The sequence below is a fragment of the Salmo salar genome, chromosome 10, assembly GCF_965601325.2.
Source record: "Salmo salar chromosome 10, fSalSal1, whole genome shotgun sequence".
Lineage (NCBI taxonomy): Eukaryota > Metazoa > Chordata > Actinopteri > Salmoniformes > Salmonidae > Salmo > Salmo salar.
Genome location: NC_138300.1, coordinates 113,383,809 through 113,400,958, shown reverse-complemented (window position 1 = coordinate 113,400,958; position 17,150 = coordinate 113,383,809). Strand labels below are relative to the sequence as shown.

General features: G+C 42.4%; 1 protein-coding gene across 1 annotated transcript in view; it reads left to right on the top strand.

Annotated features, from left to right (window-relative positions):
• The window catches only part of tmtc3 (transmembrane O-mannosyltransferase targeting cadherins 3), a 140,186-nt gene that overhangs the window by 86,503 nt on the left and 36,533 nt on the right, over nt 1-17,150 (top strand). Inside the window, exons 8-11 of the mRNA XM_014125664.3 lie at nt 8,982-9,130; nt 12,262-12,382; nt 12,495-12,606; nt 14,621-14,724. Coding sequence (XP_013981139.1) covers nt 8,982-9,130; nt 12,262-12,382; nt 12,495-12,606; nt 14,621-14,724 — 486 coding nt within the window. The remainder of the gene's footprint in view (nt 1-8,981; nt 9,131-12,261; nt 12,383-12,494; nt 12,607-14,620; nt 14,725-17,150) is intronic.

The following is a 17,150-nucleotide window of genomic DNA, read 5'->3' as shown; positions in this document are numbered from 1 at the left end:
TCTCCACATCACCTGGTAAGAGCAGCCTGCCAGGTAGGATGCAATTCTAGAGTGTGCAGAGCCTGAGACCTCCCAGCCCTAAAAGGGTGGAGAGGATCTGATGGTTCAGATGCGACTGCAGCCTATAGATCTAGGAAGATGAGAGGGTCAGCTTTGGCAGTAGATTGTCGACGTCATTCATGATGACTACTTATCTAGTTTGCTAGCTAAGATTTAGAAAATATGATGTTGACAGCAAAGCTACGGGAGAGATAACGTGGTTATCAGTCCAATCAAAGCTACGGGAGAGAACATGATTTAATGTCATTTTATCTGTGGCCAATGACCTTGAGCTTTCTTGGATGGACACTTTTACTGTACCGTAATTTCTGGACTATTAAGCGCACCTGAATATAAGCCGCACCCACTGAATTAAAAATGTTTTGTTATTTTGAACATAAATAAGCCGCACATGTCTATAAGCCGCAGGTGCCTACCGGTACATTGAAACAAATTAACTTTACACAGGCTTTAACGAAACACGGCTTGTAACAAAAATAAATAGGCTTTAACGAAACACGGCTTGTAACAAAAATAAATAGGCTTTAACGAAACACGGCTTGTAACAAAAAATAAAAATTAGCTTTAGTTGTCAATTCCTCACGCTGCGGTTTCCAACGTCTTATCATCGACTCATTAAGACCAAGCTCCCGTGCAGCAGCTCTATTTCCTTTTCCAACAGCCAGATCAATCGCCTTCAACTTGAAAGCTGCTTCATATGCATTTTTCTGTGTCTTTGCCATGATGAGGGTGACAAAATGACTACCGTAATCAGAATGATGGGAAGTTTGAGAGCGCTCGATTTAATCTAAACGGTAAACAAAAAAGTTGTTTGACCTTAACTCGTTCGGCAATTTCATTGGTCTAATGAAAGCTTCATGCCGCCAAAAAACTGAGCACGTCACAGAATGTGTTTTTTTGGAGAAAAAAAAAACATTGAAAGCGGGAAAAATCTATATATTAGCCGTGTCATTGTTTAAGCCGCGAGGTTCAAAACCTGGGAAAAAAGTTGCGGCTTATAGTCCGGAATTTACGGTAAATCTATGGTAGCACCCCAGGGGGGCTTGAACTGCCTAGCTCTCCCGTAGATTCTGCAGTGACTTAGTGTTCCAATGAGTGACAGAACCCTGAGCCAATCATGGCACAACCAGAGAAGATTAACAACACCTAAGCTCTGTGCTTTCGCTGACTGCCCCTCAACCACAGATAGCACTGAGCTAGGCTTTTTTAACTCAAGGATTATTTTTGTTTTTTACATTTGCTAAACTGACATGTAATGCCAAATAATGCCAGAATTACATGCAAAACAGGTGGGTCTCAAAACAGGTGGGGCTCTGAATGATGGGTCACCAATGTTCCCAGGGGTGTTGTAGATTCTAGGCTACTACAGACTGCTCAATTTGGAACACTTACTAGAGTTATTTAACTAATGTTCCAAATTGGTGGAATTTTCAAGCTTGTTGTTCACCAATACAAAGATTTTGATTCCAAAAGGAGGGAAACATAACATGATGGGGTGAAATGGGTAGAGAAGAAAATTAGCCACATTAACAAAAAAACAAAAGAAAACAAATGTGGCAGTTATTATTTATATGTCTACTTCGGCTCTTAAATACCTTTTATAGGACCTGGCATCTATTTTGACTTTGTAGCCACCTGCTGTGATGACAGCAACATGATGAGGAGTGTAGCTCTAAGTCATTCTGCGTTAAACTCTAATTTAATGTTAATGGATATTACATAATGCATATTTTGTAATGTAGCTGTTTCAAACACTTTCATCCAGGTTGACTTTGGCCCTTGGATCTCCCCGAGCAAGTGAAAACAGACAATAACAAAAAACACCTTGCGTTGTTTCACGCAGCCCGGCCCTGTGTCTTCTTTTAGCTAGGCGTCTGCAGGTCCATACACCCTCCGCGACGGTCTTCCTGGGCCCTCTGAAGTGCTGCCAAAAGCAATCATGCTGTTTGTTATATATATCATATTATGACGGTAACACATAGGAAGGGGTGATAACTCAGGGTAATTGTCGACTAGGACCATATAGCGGAGAGAGAGTGATTGATTTAGTTTGATAACTGATGAAAGAGCGGGTTCTCAAGGTGTTTTCTTTCTGTTAGCTCAAAGGGGTTCTGATGTAGGGTTTCTGTTAGGAAAATTTTGCACCGGACATTTGACCGGCAACATTTTAATTTACCTGACATTTTAGATATCTTCCTGACCCATATGCATTGGGTGCGTAACCTGATTAGGGCTTCTACCCACGGTGCTCAGAATGACAGAAATCACATTTAGGTTATCAATATTAACAGAACATGCAAGACGCGGATGTAACCATGTGCAGTCCTTTTTACCAATGTGCACTTTGAAGATGTTAGAGTAACTGTCCACATATATTTTTCCTCAGCCAACAAGACGAGTAACAAACAGCGAAATCACTAGCCTATATCAATCTACTTCCCCCATAGTAGAACAGTTTACATCGGTTTGGTCAGCTTGTTTAGAAAATAAAGAGCTTATTCCAAACAGGCTCTGGGACAGCTGTGGAAGATAAATTCCGACAACCAGTAGACCTAGGCTACATAAAAAAAAGTACGCTACATGACCAAAAGTCTGTGGACACCTGCTCGTCGAACATCTCATTCCAAAATCATTGGCATTAATATGGAGTTGGTCCCCATTTTGCTGCTGTAACAGCCTCCACTCGGAAGGATTTCCACTAGATGTTGGAACATTGCTGCGGGGACTTGCTTCCATTCAGCCACGAGCATTAGCGAGGTCTGCGACTGATGTTGGGCGATTAGGCCTGGCTCGCAGTCGGCGTTCCAATTCATCCCAAAGGTGTTTGATGGGGTTGAGGTCAGGGCTCTGTGCAGGCAAGTCAAGTTCGTCCACATAGACCTCGAAATAGCATTTCTGTATTGACCTCGCTTTGTGCACCGGGGCATTGTCATGCTGAAAAAGGAACTTCCCCAAACTGTTGCCACAAAGTTGGAAGCACGGAATCGTCTACAGTGTCACTATATGCTCCTCCTCACACTCCACTGGCTTCCAGTTGAAGCTCGCATCTGCTACAAGACCATGGTGCTTGCCTACAGAGCTGTGAGGGGAACGGCACCTCCGTACCTTAAGGCTCTGATCAGTCCCTACACCCAAAGAAGGGCACTGCGTTCATCCACCTCTGGCCTGCTGGCCCCCCTACCTCTGCGGAAGCACAGTTCCCGCTCAGCCCAGTCAAAACTGTTCGCTGCTCTGGCACCCCAATGGTGGAACAAGCTCCCTCACGACGCCAGGACAGCGGAGTCAATCACCACCTTCCGGAGACACCTGAAACCCCACCTCTTTAAGTAATCCTTCTAACCCCCCCCCCCCCCCCCCACACAAAAAAAAAAAAAGATATAGATGTACTATTGTAAAGTGGTTGTTCCACTGGATATCATAAGGTGAATGCACCAAAATGACGTAAATGTAATGTTCCGTCACTGGAACTAAGGGTCTTAACTATAAAAAACAGCCCCAGACCATTATTCCTCCTCCCACTAAACTTTACAGTTGGCACTATGCATTTGGGCAGGTAGCGTTCACCTGGCATCTGTTGAACTCAGATTAGGCCATCAGACTGACAGATGGTGAAGTGTGATTCATCACTCCAGAGAACGCGTTTCCACTGTTCCAGAGTCCAATGTCGGTGAGCTTTACTCCACTCCAGCAGATGCTTGGCATTGCGTACAGTGATCTTAGGCTGCTCCGCCATGAAACCCATTTCATGAAGCTTCCAACAAACTGTTATTTTCTGACTTTGCTTCCGGGGGCAGATTGGGACTCGGTAGTGAGTGTTACAACCAAGGACAGATGTTTTTTTACAGGCTTCAGCATTCGGCGGCCCCATTCTGTGAGCTTGTGTGGCCTACCACTTTACGGCTGAGCCGTTGTTGCTCCTAGATGTATCCACTTACAATAACAGCACTTACAGTTTACTGGGACAGCTCTTGCAGGGCAGAAATTTGACGAACTGACCTGGAAAGGTGGCATCCTATGATGGTGCCACATTGAAAGTCATTAAGCTCTTCTGTAAAGCCATTCTACTCCATTTTAGTCATTTAGCAGACACTCTTATCCAGAGCGACTTACAGTAGTGAATGCATACATTTCATTTCATACATTTTTTTGTTTTTTTTGTTTCGTACTTGGCCCCCCGTGGGAATCGAACCCACAACTCTGGCGTTGCAAACACCATGCTCTACCAACTATGGAGATTCCATGTCTGTGTGCTCAAATAAAATCTAAGTTTGTCACATGGACAGGATACAGAGGGTGTAAACAGTACAGTGAAGTGGTTACTTGCATAGTAGCAATATCAAAAAACAGAAAGTGTCCAGATAAAAATATTGTATCATTAATATTTTATCATTATTAGCTGACGCTTACCAGACACACTTGTCTAAATTGATGGGTCATGTGAAGGAAATCCTACAACCACCACCAGCCACATGTAGCTAGGTGGATGGGTCACTATTGTCTAGACATGTACACATGTTCATGAAATACAATAGATGGCTGTAATCACCCCCAGCCACATCTAGCTAAGTGGATGGGTCACTATTGTCTAGACATGTACACAGAAACACCTGGCTAATTAGATGGGTCATGTAATAATAGGGCCGAATTGGAGTCTTTTGTTTAGACATGTAGCTAGCTAGCTAAACAATGAACTGGCATAATCCCAACTCATACTACTACCAATACAAACATTGTCATAGCTGTAGTATGAATCTGCAGGTAGCTAAAGCTAACCAACTAGGTTCAATGTTAACTTGCTAACATTAGGCTATAAGGAGCAATGGAAATGGATTTCTGATTCAAATAATATTAGTACAGAGATCATTCAAGTAACGTTAGCTCGAGAGCCAGCAAGCTAACGTTTGCAGCTAACTAACAGTACACTTTAACTTACAATAAAATGACTTTCTGACTAAATTAGAAAGTTATATCAGAATATGTAGATAGACTCTTACCCGTATACATGGATGAACACTTCACGGCAGACTGGAACATTTAACTCTGTTTTGTTGGAGCTACATCTTGTTTGGCCAACTATATGTCCTATATGTCAAGTCACTCCGGTTCACACTGACTGTGACGTGTACAGAAGGTGGCCCATCACATCTTCCAACTGATCTGTTGATATCAGCGCCTGCTAAATTCAGGGAATTGTTGTTGAGAAAAGTGGTTCTCGATGGCTGTTATATCTTTCAAAAACGGTGCAGTGGAAAGGATTGTCAACACATACTGAACAGCTCACGTTATAAATAGAAGCATGCTACATGGCAGACCAATCCAAACTCATCTCCCGTCACGTCCAGCCCATCCATTATCTCAGCCAATCATGGCTAGCGAGATGGTTCCTGGATTTTTCTGTGGCTAAACCAATTAGGCTCGTAATTTTAACAATTTTATTCGTATCTATGGATGGAAAACAAGTTTGTTATTAAAGCACATAAAAGTTCACATGTTCCAGAAGGCATTTCTGCCCAAAAAATTTATTTCAAATGCCTCTCCTGTGAAGTAGTGACTCGCGACATTCGCCTAGTTTCTTGAAACGAGTCACATATATATTGTGTATGTTAAAAAGCAATGAGTCTGATGCAACAGATCAAAACGTTTAGCTTAACATTTTGATTAACTGTTTTTTCTTCACATTATAAGCACAGCAATGATGTTCGTTCCATAATGCAATTAGCGGGAAAACACCTTTGTCAAAAGGGCACCACAAATGCCAGAGGTTTTATGTGACAAAATGTCAGTTTGAGATTTAGAAAGAGAGGAAATCTAATAGGCTACTTTGATGCAAGGTAAGACATGCCTCATATGTATTAGAACGTTCAGGTTTCAAACAATTAAGTATATTTTTTCAAAATGCATAGCCTCCAGCTCATTGCAAAGGGGTGTGTGACGTGCTGATGAAGTTTGCCTTCTGTTGCCATTTGAGATGCTGTAGCAGCAGCTCTCGCGCTGTCTGACACATTTTCTGCTCAAAGGCTCTGTATCTGTATGCTGTATGTGTGTGACAAGATATATAAAGAATATACTATCTCTTAAACATGCGGCAATTTAATTTGACCAAATTATGCAAATTAACCTACAGACTGATAAGCAGGACTAGTCAAATGTATTTCCATCAATGAATAGGCTAAAAAGCATTTTTTGGGCATTTGTGATTTTTTTTTCTTCTCCCGGACAATTGGCCGGGTGTGAGTGGACCATTTCAGTTTGTCCGTGATGTGTACGCCGAGGCACTTAAAACTTTCCACCTTCTCCACTACTGTCCCGTCGATGTGGATAGGGGGGTGCTCCCTCTGCTGTTTCCTGAAGTCCACGATCATCTCCTTTTGTTTTGTTGATGTTGAGTGACAGGTTATTTTCCTGACACCAGACTCTGAGGGACCTCACCACCTCCCTGTAGGCCGTCTCGTCGTTGTTGGTAATCAAGCCTACCACTGTAGTGTCGTCTGCATACTTGATGATTGAGTTGGAGGCATGCATGGCCACGCAGTCATGGGTGAACAGGGAGCACAGGAGAGGGCTGAGAACGCACCCTTGTGGGGCCCCAGTGTTGAGGATCAGCGGGGTGGAGATGTTGTTTCCTACCCTCACCACCTGGGGACTATTCAGTAGCAGCTCACTTTGTTGAAGCTAACCATCCCATCTCCTCCCACAAATACACAGGCATTGAGCATGTTGCTCTATCAAGGAGAGGAGTTAACATCGAGATCCTACTACTACAAAGGGAGGCTTACTGGATATCCTATCTAAAAACATTGACCCGTAGTGGTCTGAATATTGACTTTGATCTCAGGCCCTTATTATGAACAAATGTACAGTAATATCATGTACAGTATTGCATTATCTTTCTATATGATAATATATTTAATATGCCACATACAATTTTTTAACAGTTTCACTAATTAATTTGAATTAACTTAATCATTATGACACACCCTTCACTACTGTCATTGGTTACACTAATTGCACTGTGTCTACTTAACCTGGTTCAAGTATTCATAAGGAAGGGAGGACACTGAGGAAGGCACAGTGATGCAGAAACGTTGGTAAATATACCCATTTAATTGCTGGGAGACTATAGATGGAGTGTGCAACTTTCTTTATTTTGATAATATATACATGTAAACAGGAGGAATAGTGACCAGTAGCAGGATAAATACTAATGTTAATAGCAATCAATAATTAATGAGCAGCAGTTTAATGGAGTAATACTAATCAATAATCATTTTAGCTGCAGCGTAGGTTGTATCGGCGTGGGTAGAGACCTGTGGATGGGCACAGAGTCAGTGTGGATAGTCTGTGGGAGTGGGAGAGCAGTAGTTGTTAGCCATTTAACAGCCTTGTGGCCAGGGGGTAGAAGCTGTTTAGAAGTCTTTTTGTCTGAGCCTTGATGCACCGGTACCAGCTGCCGGACTGGAGCATGGAGAACTTGAAGAATTTGTTGTGAATTACTTGTAAACTTCATACTTTTTATTAGGCCAGAGGTAGGCAACTAGATTCAGCCGCGGGATGATTTTTGTTGGAGCTCATGGTCAGTGGGCCAGAACATAATTCTAATAATTTGTACACTGCAAATTGACCAGAACTAAATCTAAAAAGAGATTGTTTTTGAAAAGAACAATTTCATACCTTGAATTACATTGAATTAATGGTTCGTTTTTTTTAGAAAAAACATTTGGGGTGGCAAGAAAATCACCAACCACTGCAAAAGGCTTACATCAAAATGATAGAACAACAAAATGTGTATAAAATCGTACAGAAGTGCATATATAGTAACAGCATAATAACTGGTTATAAGGTTGTGCAATTGTTCTTTATCGGTAAATGACGGGCGTGATTTTGGCTCAGTCTTGTTGGGTTGTGTCTGAAACTGTACCACAATGGAACATTTGTTATTTTACAGATTTATCATAATATAGGCGTAATCCTCTCCAAACTCATAATTCAAAGCTCCATGACATGTTCTGAGTCCACTGAAGCAATTGCCTCATTGTATACTGCATTTGGCCTTTTGTACTTCTCCAACATCAAATATTATTTTTGAATTATCTGACAGGCTAGTTTTAGAGGTGTCAAATGGGGGCCACTTTAAATCATATTGCAGGCAGTTAAACAGCTTACGGACGTTATGTTTGACAACACTCGTGAACTAAGAATTTACCACAGCACACTGCTGGATTTCACAGTCACACAATCTCAGTTTAAACTGCTGAACTCAACACGACTGTCATTGAATTCCATACTTCACACCTACTCTGTTTCCTCGAGGCTCAGACCAGGCCTCTGTAGTAAATCCTACCTACTATGCTACCGCTGTGCTTCTGTTAAGTCTGGGATTTCTTCTTTCTTTTTTGTAAGGCAATAAAAGTCAAATAACGTGCGTTGCATTCCCTGCCACGTTATTTTCTGTATCTTTGTTTGCCTCCCTAGTTCACAACCAGTAAAAAGCTTTAAAACGTCTCCTCCTGGGTTTCCTCCAAAAATGACTCTGTAATTGCAACAGATAAGAGATGAGGGATTGAGTCACATGCATGCTGGGAAAGTTCTACCTTGCTTAATCTTTCATTTAGAGTGCTCTACTGATATGGTGTGTGAAGTAATAAGTAATTCCTAACATGCTTATCCTGGTGTCCTCCATCAGCCTGAATTTGTCACTTATAACTATTTTGTCATATTTATCATGTAGATATGCTAACATATAAGGGAAAGTCTTAAACCAATATGGTGTGTTTACTCTGTGCTGTGTATATACTGAGTTTCCAAACTCTATGTTAACCCATTGCTCTGTTGCAGTGCATTCCTAAGAAGAACATCTTAAAATACAACAATAAGTAGGCTCATTCAAGGTTGTATTCCTCCTCCTCTTCCTTCTCCTCCAGGCCCTGTCTTTGATCGTTCTCCCCTTCATCCCAGCCTCCAACCTCTTCTTCCCTGTGGGCTTTGTGGTGGCAGAGAGGGTGCTCTATGTGCCCAGTATGGGATTCTGTGTCCTCGTGGCACATGGCTTCAGGATTATCTCCCATAAGAGGTGAGTTTTACAGTATTTAGCCTGGTTGCCAGATCTGTTTGTGGTCTTCCCAATGACCAAAGGAGTTGGCAAGACGGCACAAACAAATCTTGTACCATTTGGAGATAGTAGTTATTTTCCAACACAAACTCGCATGGAGTGTAATGGGGTAATAAACGTCTCCCAAGCATAAAATAAGTGCTTTAAAAATAGACCACTCTCAAGGATGGTTTACGGACACAGATAATAAACCTAGTCTTGGACTAAGAACTATTCATTGACCTGGCCAAGGCTTTCGACTCTGTCAATCACCACATTCTTATCGGCAGACTCAACAGCCTTGGTTTCTCAAATGACTGCCTCGCCTGGTTCACCAACTACTTCTCAGACAGAATTCAGTGTGTCAAATCGGAGGGCCTGTTGTCCAGACCTCTGGCAGACTCTATGGGGGTGCACAGGGTTCAATTCTCGGGCCGACTCTCTTCTCTGTATACATCAATGATGTCGCTCTTGCTGCTGGTGATTCTCTGATCCACCTCTACGCAGACGACACCATTCTGTATACTTCTAGCCCTTCTTTGGACACTGTGTTAACTAACCTCCAGACAAGCTTCAATGCCATACAACTCTCCTTCCGTGGCCTCCAACTGCTCTTAAATGCAAATAAAACTAAATGCATGCTCTTCAACCGATCGCTGCCTGCACCTGCCTGCCCGTCCAGCATCATTGCTCTGGGTGGTTCTGACTTAGAATATGTGGACAACTACAAATACCTAGGTGTCTGGTTAGACTGTAAACTCTCCTTCCAGACTCACATTAAGCATCTCCAATCAAAAATGTAATCTAGAATCGGCTTCCTATTTCGCAACAAAGCATCCTTCACTCATGCTGCCAAACATAACCTCGTAAAACTGACCATCCTACCGATCCTCGACTTCGGCGATGTCATTTACAAAATAGCCTCCAACACTCTACTCAACAAATTGGATGCAGTCTATCACAGTGCCCTCCGTTTTGTCACCAAAGCCCCGTATACTACCCACCATTGTGACCTGTACGCTCTCGTTGGCTGGCCCTCGCTTCATACTCATCGCAAACCCACTGGCTCCAGGTCATCTACAAGTCTTTGCTAGGTAAAGCACCGCCTTATCTCAGCTCACTGGTCACCATAGCAGCACCCACCCATAGCACACGCTCCAGCAGGTACTGGTCACCCCCAAAGCCAATTCTTCCTTTGGCCGCCTTCCAGTTCTCTGCTGCCAATGACTGGAGCGAACTGCAAAAATCACTGAAGTTGGAGACTCACATCTCCCTCACTAGCTTTAAGCACCAGCTTTCAGAGCAGCTCACAGATCACTGCACCTGTGCATAGCCCATCTGCAAATAGCCCATCCAACTACCTCATCCCCATACTGTATTTATTTATTTATCTTGCTCCTTTGCACCCCGGTATCTCTACTTGCACATTCATCTTCTGCACATCTACCATTCCAGTGTTTAATTGCTATATTGTAATTACTTCGCCACCATGGCCTATTTATTGGCTTACCTCCCTTATCTTACCTCATTTGCACACACTGTACAGTCGTGGCCAAAGGTTTTGAGAATGACACAAATATACATTTTCACAAAGTCTGCTGCCTCAGTTTGTATGATGGCAATTTGGATATACTCCAGAATGTTATGAAGAGTGATAAAATGAATTGCAATTAATTCCAAAGTCCCTCTGTGCCATGCAAATGAACTGGATCCCCCCAAAAAACATTTCCACTGCATTTCAGCCCTGCCACAAAAGGACCAGCTGACATCATGTCAGTGATTCTCTCATTAACACAGGTGTGATTGTTGACGAGGACAAGGCTGGAGATCACTCTGTCATGCTGATTGAGTTCGAATAACAGACTGGAAGCTTCAAAAGGAGGGTGGTGCTTGGAGTCATTGTTCTTCCTCTGTCAACCATGGTTACCTGCAAGGAAACGTGCCGTCACCATTGCTTTGCACAAAAAGGGCTTCACAGGCAAGGATATTGCTGCAGTAAGATTGCACCTAAATCAACCATTTATCGGATCATTAAGAACTTCAAGGAGAGCAGTTCAATTGTTGTGAAGAAGGCTTCAGGGCGCCCAAGAAAGTCCAGCAAGTGCCAGGACCGTCTCCTAAAGTTGATTCAGCTGCGGGATCGGGGCACCACCAGTACAGAGCTTGCTCAGGAATGGCAGCAGGCAGGTGTGAGTGCATCTGCATGCACAGTGAGGCGAATACTTTTGGAGGATGTCCCGGTGTCAAGAAGGGCAGCAAAGAAGCCACTTCTCTCCAGGAAAAACATCAGGGACAGACGGATATTCTGCAAAAGGTACAGGGATTGGACTGCTGAGGACTGGGGTATAGTCATTTTCTCTGAATCCCCTTTCCGATTGTTTGGGGCATCTGGAAAAAAGCTTGTCCGGAGAAGACAAGGTGAGCGCTACCATCAGTCCTGTGTCATGCCAACAGTAAAGCATCCTGAGACCATTCATGTGTGGGGTTGCTTCTCAGCCAAGGGAGTGGGCTCACTCACAATTTTGCCTAAGAACACAGCCATGAATAAAGAATGGTACCAGCACATCCTCCGAGAGCAACTTCTCCCAACCATCCAGGAACAGTTTGGTGACGAACAATGCCTTTTCCAGCATGATGGAGCACCTTGCCATAAGGCAAAAGTGATAACTAAGTGGCTCGGGGAACAAAACAAGCAGCAAACTTAGTGGAAATCAATATTTGTGTCATTCTCAAAACTTTTGGCCACGACTGTATATAGACTTTTTCTACTGTATTGACTGTATGTTTGTTTATTCCATGTGTAACTCTGTTGTATGTCGAACTGCTTTGCTTTATCTTGGCCAGGTCGCAGTTGTAAATGAGAACTTGTTCTCAACTAGCCTACCTGGTTAAATAAAGGTGAAATAAAAATAAAAAGAAGCACTTTCAATCGTCCAAGACGATGCTTAATCTGTGTCCAGGAAACCAGCCCTCAGTGTCTGTAGCCACAATTCAAAACCAAATTGAACCAATTGACACCATTTATCAATTTGAGTGGGGGTATTATTTGTGCTTTCTATTGTCTTTTAACAGAATCACCATTTTTCTATTTGCTTTCTCCCTCTATTGACCAGACACTTGAGGAAGATCTCCTGGCTGATGATTGGAGTGCTCCTCGCCACACACGCAGTCAAGACCTTCAACAGAAACTGGGACTGGGAATCTGAATATACACTGTTTACCTCAGCCCTAAAAGTATGTCGTCCACATCTCATTCTTGGCCTAACTTACAATAAACTCACCAAGATTGTTCTCCTCGTTTGTTTTTCCTCTATTTTCTTCGATTGATTGCCATGTCTCCCCTCAGGTCAACAAGAACAACGCCAAGCTATGGAATAATGTTGGTCATGCTCTGGAAAATCAAAACAATTACGAAAAAGCTCTGAGATATTTCCTTCAAGCCACCCGGGTCCAACCAGGTAAGACCTCTCCCATTATTGTCTGGTGGGCTTCAAGGCTATGATGAAGATGAGACGATGACAAGATAGCAAGATTTTGATCAATATAATATAGTCTGCTCAATGGTGTTATTATGAAAAACATTGAGTTAAAGTACTTGTAATGTAAATTAGTTGCATTGTAATTTAATATTTGCGAAGTTTCACCACCCAATAGTTTCCATAGATTATCTCTGTAAGCACATTAACCCGATCAGGATTTCCTGCTTTTTCTAATCTTTCAGCATCAGTCTGCTTGTCATAGCCATGATGTTGAACACTTCACTTCAGACTGCTGGTTCCCAGAAGGCAATTGTTTTGGGTTTCTTACAAGGAAGCTGTTGTTTTTTTTTTTACAAGGAACACAAAAGTAATTTGAACATGAGGCCTGTCACCATCCACTCCAAGGTTCCACGCCTACACAATTCCGTTATTAGGTTCTATAGAATGAAACAACATGATTTTTCACACTTTCTATATACACTTCTCTTGTACAGTGCCGTGAAAAAGTATTTGCCCCCTTTCAGATTTTCTCTACTTTTGCATATTTTTGATACTGAATGTTATCAGATCTTCAACCAAAACCTAATATTAGAGAAATGGAACCTGAGTTTACAAATAACAAAAAAATGTATACTTATTTTATTTATTTAAAGTTATGCAACAACCAATTTCCCTGTGTGAAAAAGGAATTACCCCTTGCACTCAATAACTGGTTGTACCACCTTTAGCTGCAATGACTGCAACCAAATGCTTCCTGTAGTTGTTGATCAGTCTCTTATCGCTGTGGAGGAATTCTGACCCACTCTTGCATGCAGAACTGATTTAACTCAGCTACATTTATGGGGTTTCAAGCATGAACTGCTCGTTTCAAGTCTTGCCACAACATCTCAATTGGGATTAGGTCTGGACTTTGACTAGACCATTTCAAAACTTCAAATTTGTTGCTTTTTAGCCATTTTCATGTAGACTTGATTGTGTGTTTTGGATCATTGTCTTGCTGCATGACCCAGCTGCGCTTCAGCTCACAGACGGATGGCCTGACATTCTCCTGTAGAATTCTCTGATACAGAGCAGAATTCATGGTTCCTTCTATTAAGGCAAGTCGTCCAGGTCCTGAGGCAGCAAAGCATCCCCAAACCATCACAGTACCACCACCATGCTTTACCGTTGGTATGAGATTCTTACTGTGTTTGTATTTCGCCATGCGTAATGGGACCAATGTCATCCAAAAAGTTAGTCAAATTTGCCAAAAAGTGATTTGAGACTGATCAACAACTACAGGAAGCATTTGGTTGCAGTCATTGCAGCTAAAAGTGGCACGACCAGTTATTGAGTGTAAGGGGGAAGTTACTTTTTCACACGGGCATTGGGTGTTGCATAACTTTGTTTATGAAATAGATGAAGTAAGTATATGATTGTTGTTATTTGTTCACTCAGGTTCCCTTTATCTAATATTAGGTGTTGGTTGAAGATCTGATAACATTCATTATCAAAAATATGCAAAAGTAGAGAAAATTAGTAAGGGTGCAAATACTTTTTCACAGGGCTGTATAGTTTACAAATACTTAATCTAAATTTATCTCTAAAATACTCATTTTACAACCCATTTCTCACTAGCCAAATGCCAATTTTAACCTAATGAAATATCCTGTGACATCACCGTGGCGTTGGCTATCTTAACCATGTCAATGCCTCATACAACCTGCTCCGCTCGTTAGACAGCCACCCGCCGCCACAGAGCTGTATTGTGTGGTCCTATTGAATGGATGCATTCCAAAAGTAGTGCACTATATTGAATGTCGGGTGCCATTTGGCGCACACACAATGTTCCGCTAAACTCCCATCAGATCAGATGTACTGCCAGTGTCCAGCCAAGCCGCCACCTGACTGCCTGGGCATATGCTCCTAATCCCTAATCCCCACGCAGGCTTGATATCCCTGCCAAATTGTCATTGCTAATCCATGTGCCTTCTCCTGTGGCATGTCCCTGCAGATGACATTGGAGCCCATATGAATGTGGGAAGGACCTACAAGAACCTGAATAAGTCCAAGGAGGCTGAGGATGCCTACCTGGTTGCCAAATCCCTCATGCCACAGGTATGTGACAAGGCCACACACACCCAGGTGTATTTAAGAGGGAAAACAACAGTCGTGTTTGTTATTCCCACTGTTTCACCTTCATCATCCTTTGAGGGACATGACGACGAGAGGAATCGGTAGCTGGGAGGTAACAGCAGCGAGTGGGAGGAACAGTGTTGTTCATTGTGCCAGGGCCAGGATTTTAAACCAAATCCCTCTACGTGTTAAGTTGTGTTTTCTATGTGTTGTCAGCTGCATTCACCCTTTTGTATTTATATGATTTATTTATCCCTTTTATTTATCCAGACAAGTCAGTTATGAACAAATTCTAATTTACAATGTCGTCCTGTCAAAGCTTGATAGATCATTGAGCAGCAGGATAATATTAAAGGAGCACCTGAGGACCCCTGCCTTTTGAAAGGCCTACCTTTGGCATGAATTGCTTTGTAGTCATTAAATCATGTTTAGCTGTCTAATGTTAAGCATTGCAAGTAATTTACCTCTGGTATGTTAATGAGTTTATGATGATGGTTATTAGAAGGCCAATCTGACTTCCTACCCAAACCTCCATCTCGGGAGTGACGTCAACTAAAGGGGCACTTCTTCGCTTGACAGATAGTTGATCATCAGTTAAATGTTAAAGGTCTCCTGAGGACTTGATCATTTTAATAGTTAGTTTAATAGTCTTAGGTCATGCTCACCTTTTATTTTATCTAACCTTTATTTAAATAGTCAAGTCAGTTAACAAATTCTTAGGGTAGCCTAGTGGTTAGAGCGTTGGACTAGTAACTGAAAGGTTGCAAGATCGAATCCCCGAGCTGTCAAGGTAAAAATCTGTCGTTCTGCCCCTGAACAAGGCAGCAAACCCACTGTTCCTAGGCCGTCATTGAAAATAAGAATTTGTTCTTAACTGACTTACCTAGTTAAATAAAAAAATAATTGATGCTAAGAAATACAGCTCTGTTATGATTAGTTTATGTTGTTAGAGATCAATGGGAGGCTGACCTGATTTCCTACCCCAATCCCTAAAAGTTGTTTATCTCAGGAATTAAGTCAAATTAGGAAATGGCAGTGCCTCAGGCTGGCCTACCGGTAGCGCTGCCGTCTCCGGATTTCAAGCCTTGTCTCGGCCATTCTGTCTGTGCCTCTTTACTATCGGTCTCTCTGTAACTGCCCAGTTCCCACTATTCTATCATTCATGAAAAATGAATATGAAAAGAGTTTGGTAATCCAATCTACTTGTAAAAAATATATATATAGTGAGGGAAAAAAGTATTTGATCCCCTGCTGATTTTGTATGTTTGCCCACTGACAAAGAAATGATCAGTCTATAATTTTAATGGTAGGTTTATTTGAACAGTGAGAGAATGAATAACAACAAAAAATCCAGAAAAACGCATGTCAAAAATGTTATAAATTGACTTGCATTTTAATGAGGGAAATAAGTATTTGACCCCCTCTCAATCAGAAAGATTTCTGGCTCCCAGGTGTCTTTTATACAGGTAACGAGCTGAGATTAAGAGCACACTCTTAAAGGGAGTGCTCCTAATCTCAGTTTGTTACCTGTATAAAAGACACCTGTCCACAGAAGCAATCAATCAGATTCCAAACTCTCCACCATGGCCAAGACCAAAGAGCTCTCCAAGGATGTCAGGGACAAGATTGTAGACCTACACAAGGCTGGAATGGGCTACAAGACCATCGCCCAGCAGCTTGGTGAGAAGGTGACAACAGTTGGTGCGATTATTCGCAAATGGAAGAAACACAAAAGAACTGTCAATCTCCCTCGGCCTGGGGCTACATGCAAGATCTCACCTCGTGGAGTTGCAATGATCATGAGAACGGTGAGGAATCAGCCCAGAACTTCACGGGAGGATCTTGTCAATGATCTCAAGGCAGCTGGGACCATAGTCACCAAGAAAACAATTGGTAACACACTATGCCGTGAAGGACTGAAATTCTGCAGCGCCCGCAAGGTCCCCCTGCTCAAGAAAGCACATATACATGCCCGTCTGAAGTTTGCCAATGAACATCTGAATGATTCAGAGGACAACTGAGTGAAAGTTTTGTGGTCAGATGAGACCAAAATGGAGCTCTTTGGCATCAACTCAACTCGCCATGTTTGGAGGAAGAGGAATGCTGCCTATGACCCTAAGAACACCATCTCCACCATCAAACATAGAGGTGGAAACATTATGTTTTGGTGATGTTTTTCTGCTAAGGGGACAGGACAACTTCACCGCATCAAAGGGACGATGGACGGGGCCATGTACCGTCAAATCTTAGGTGAGAACCTCCTTCCCTCAGCCAGGGCATTGAAAATGGGTCGTGGATGGGTATTCCAGCATGACAATGACCCAAAACACACGGCCAAGGCAACAAAGGAGTGGCTCAAGAAGAAGCACATTAAGGTCCTGGAGTGGCCTTGCCAGTCTCCAGACCTT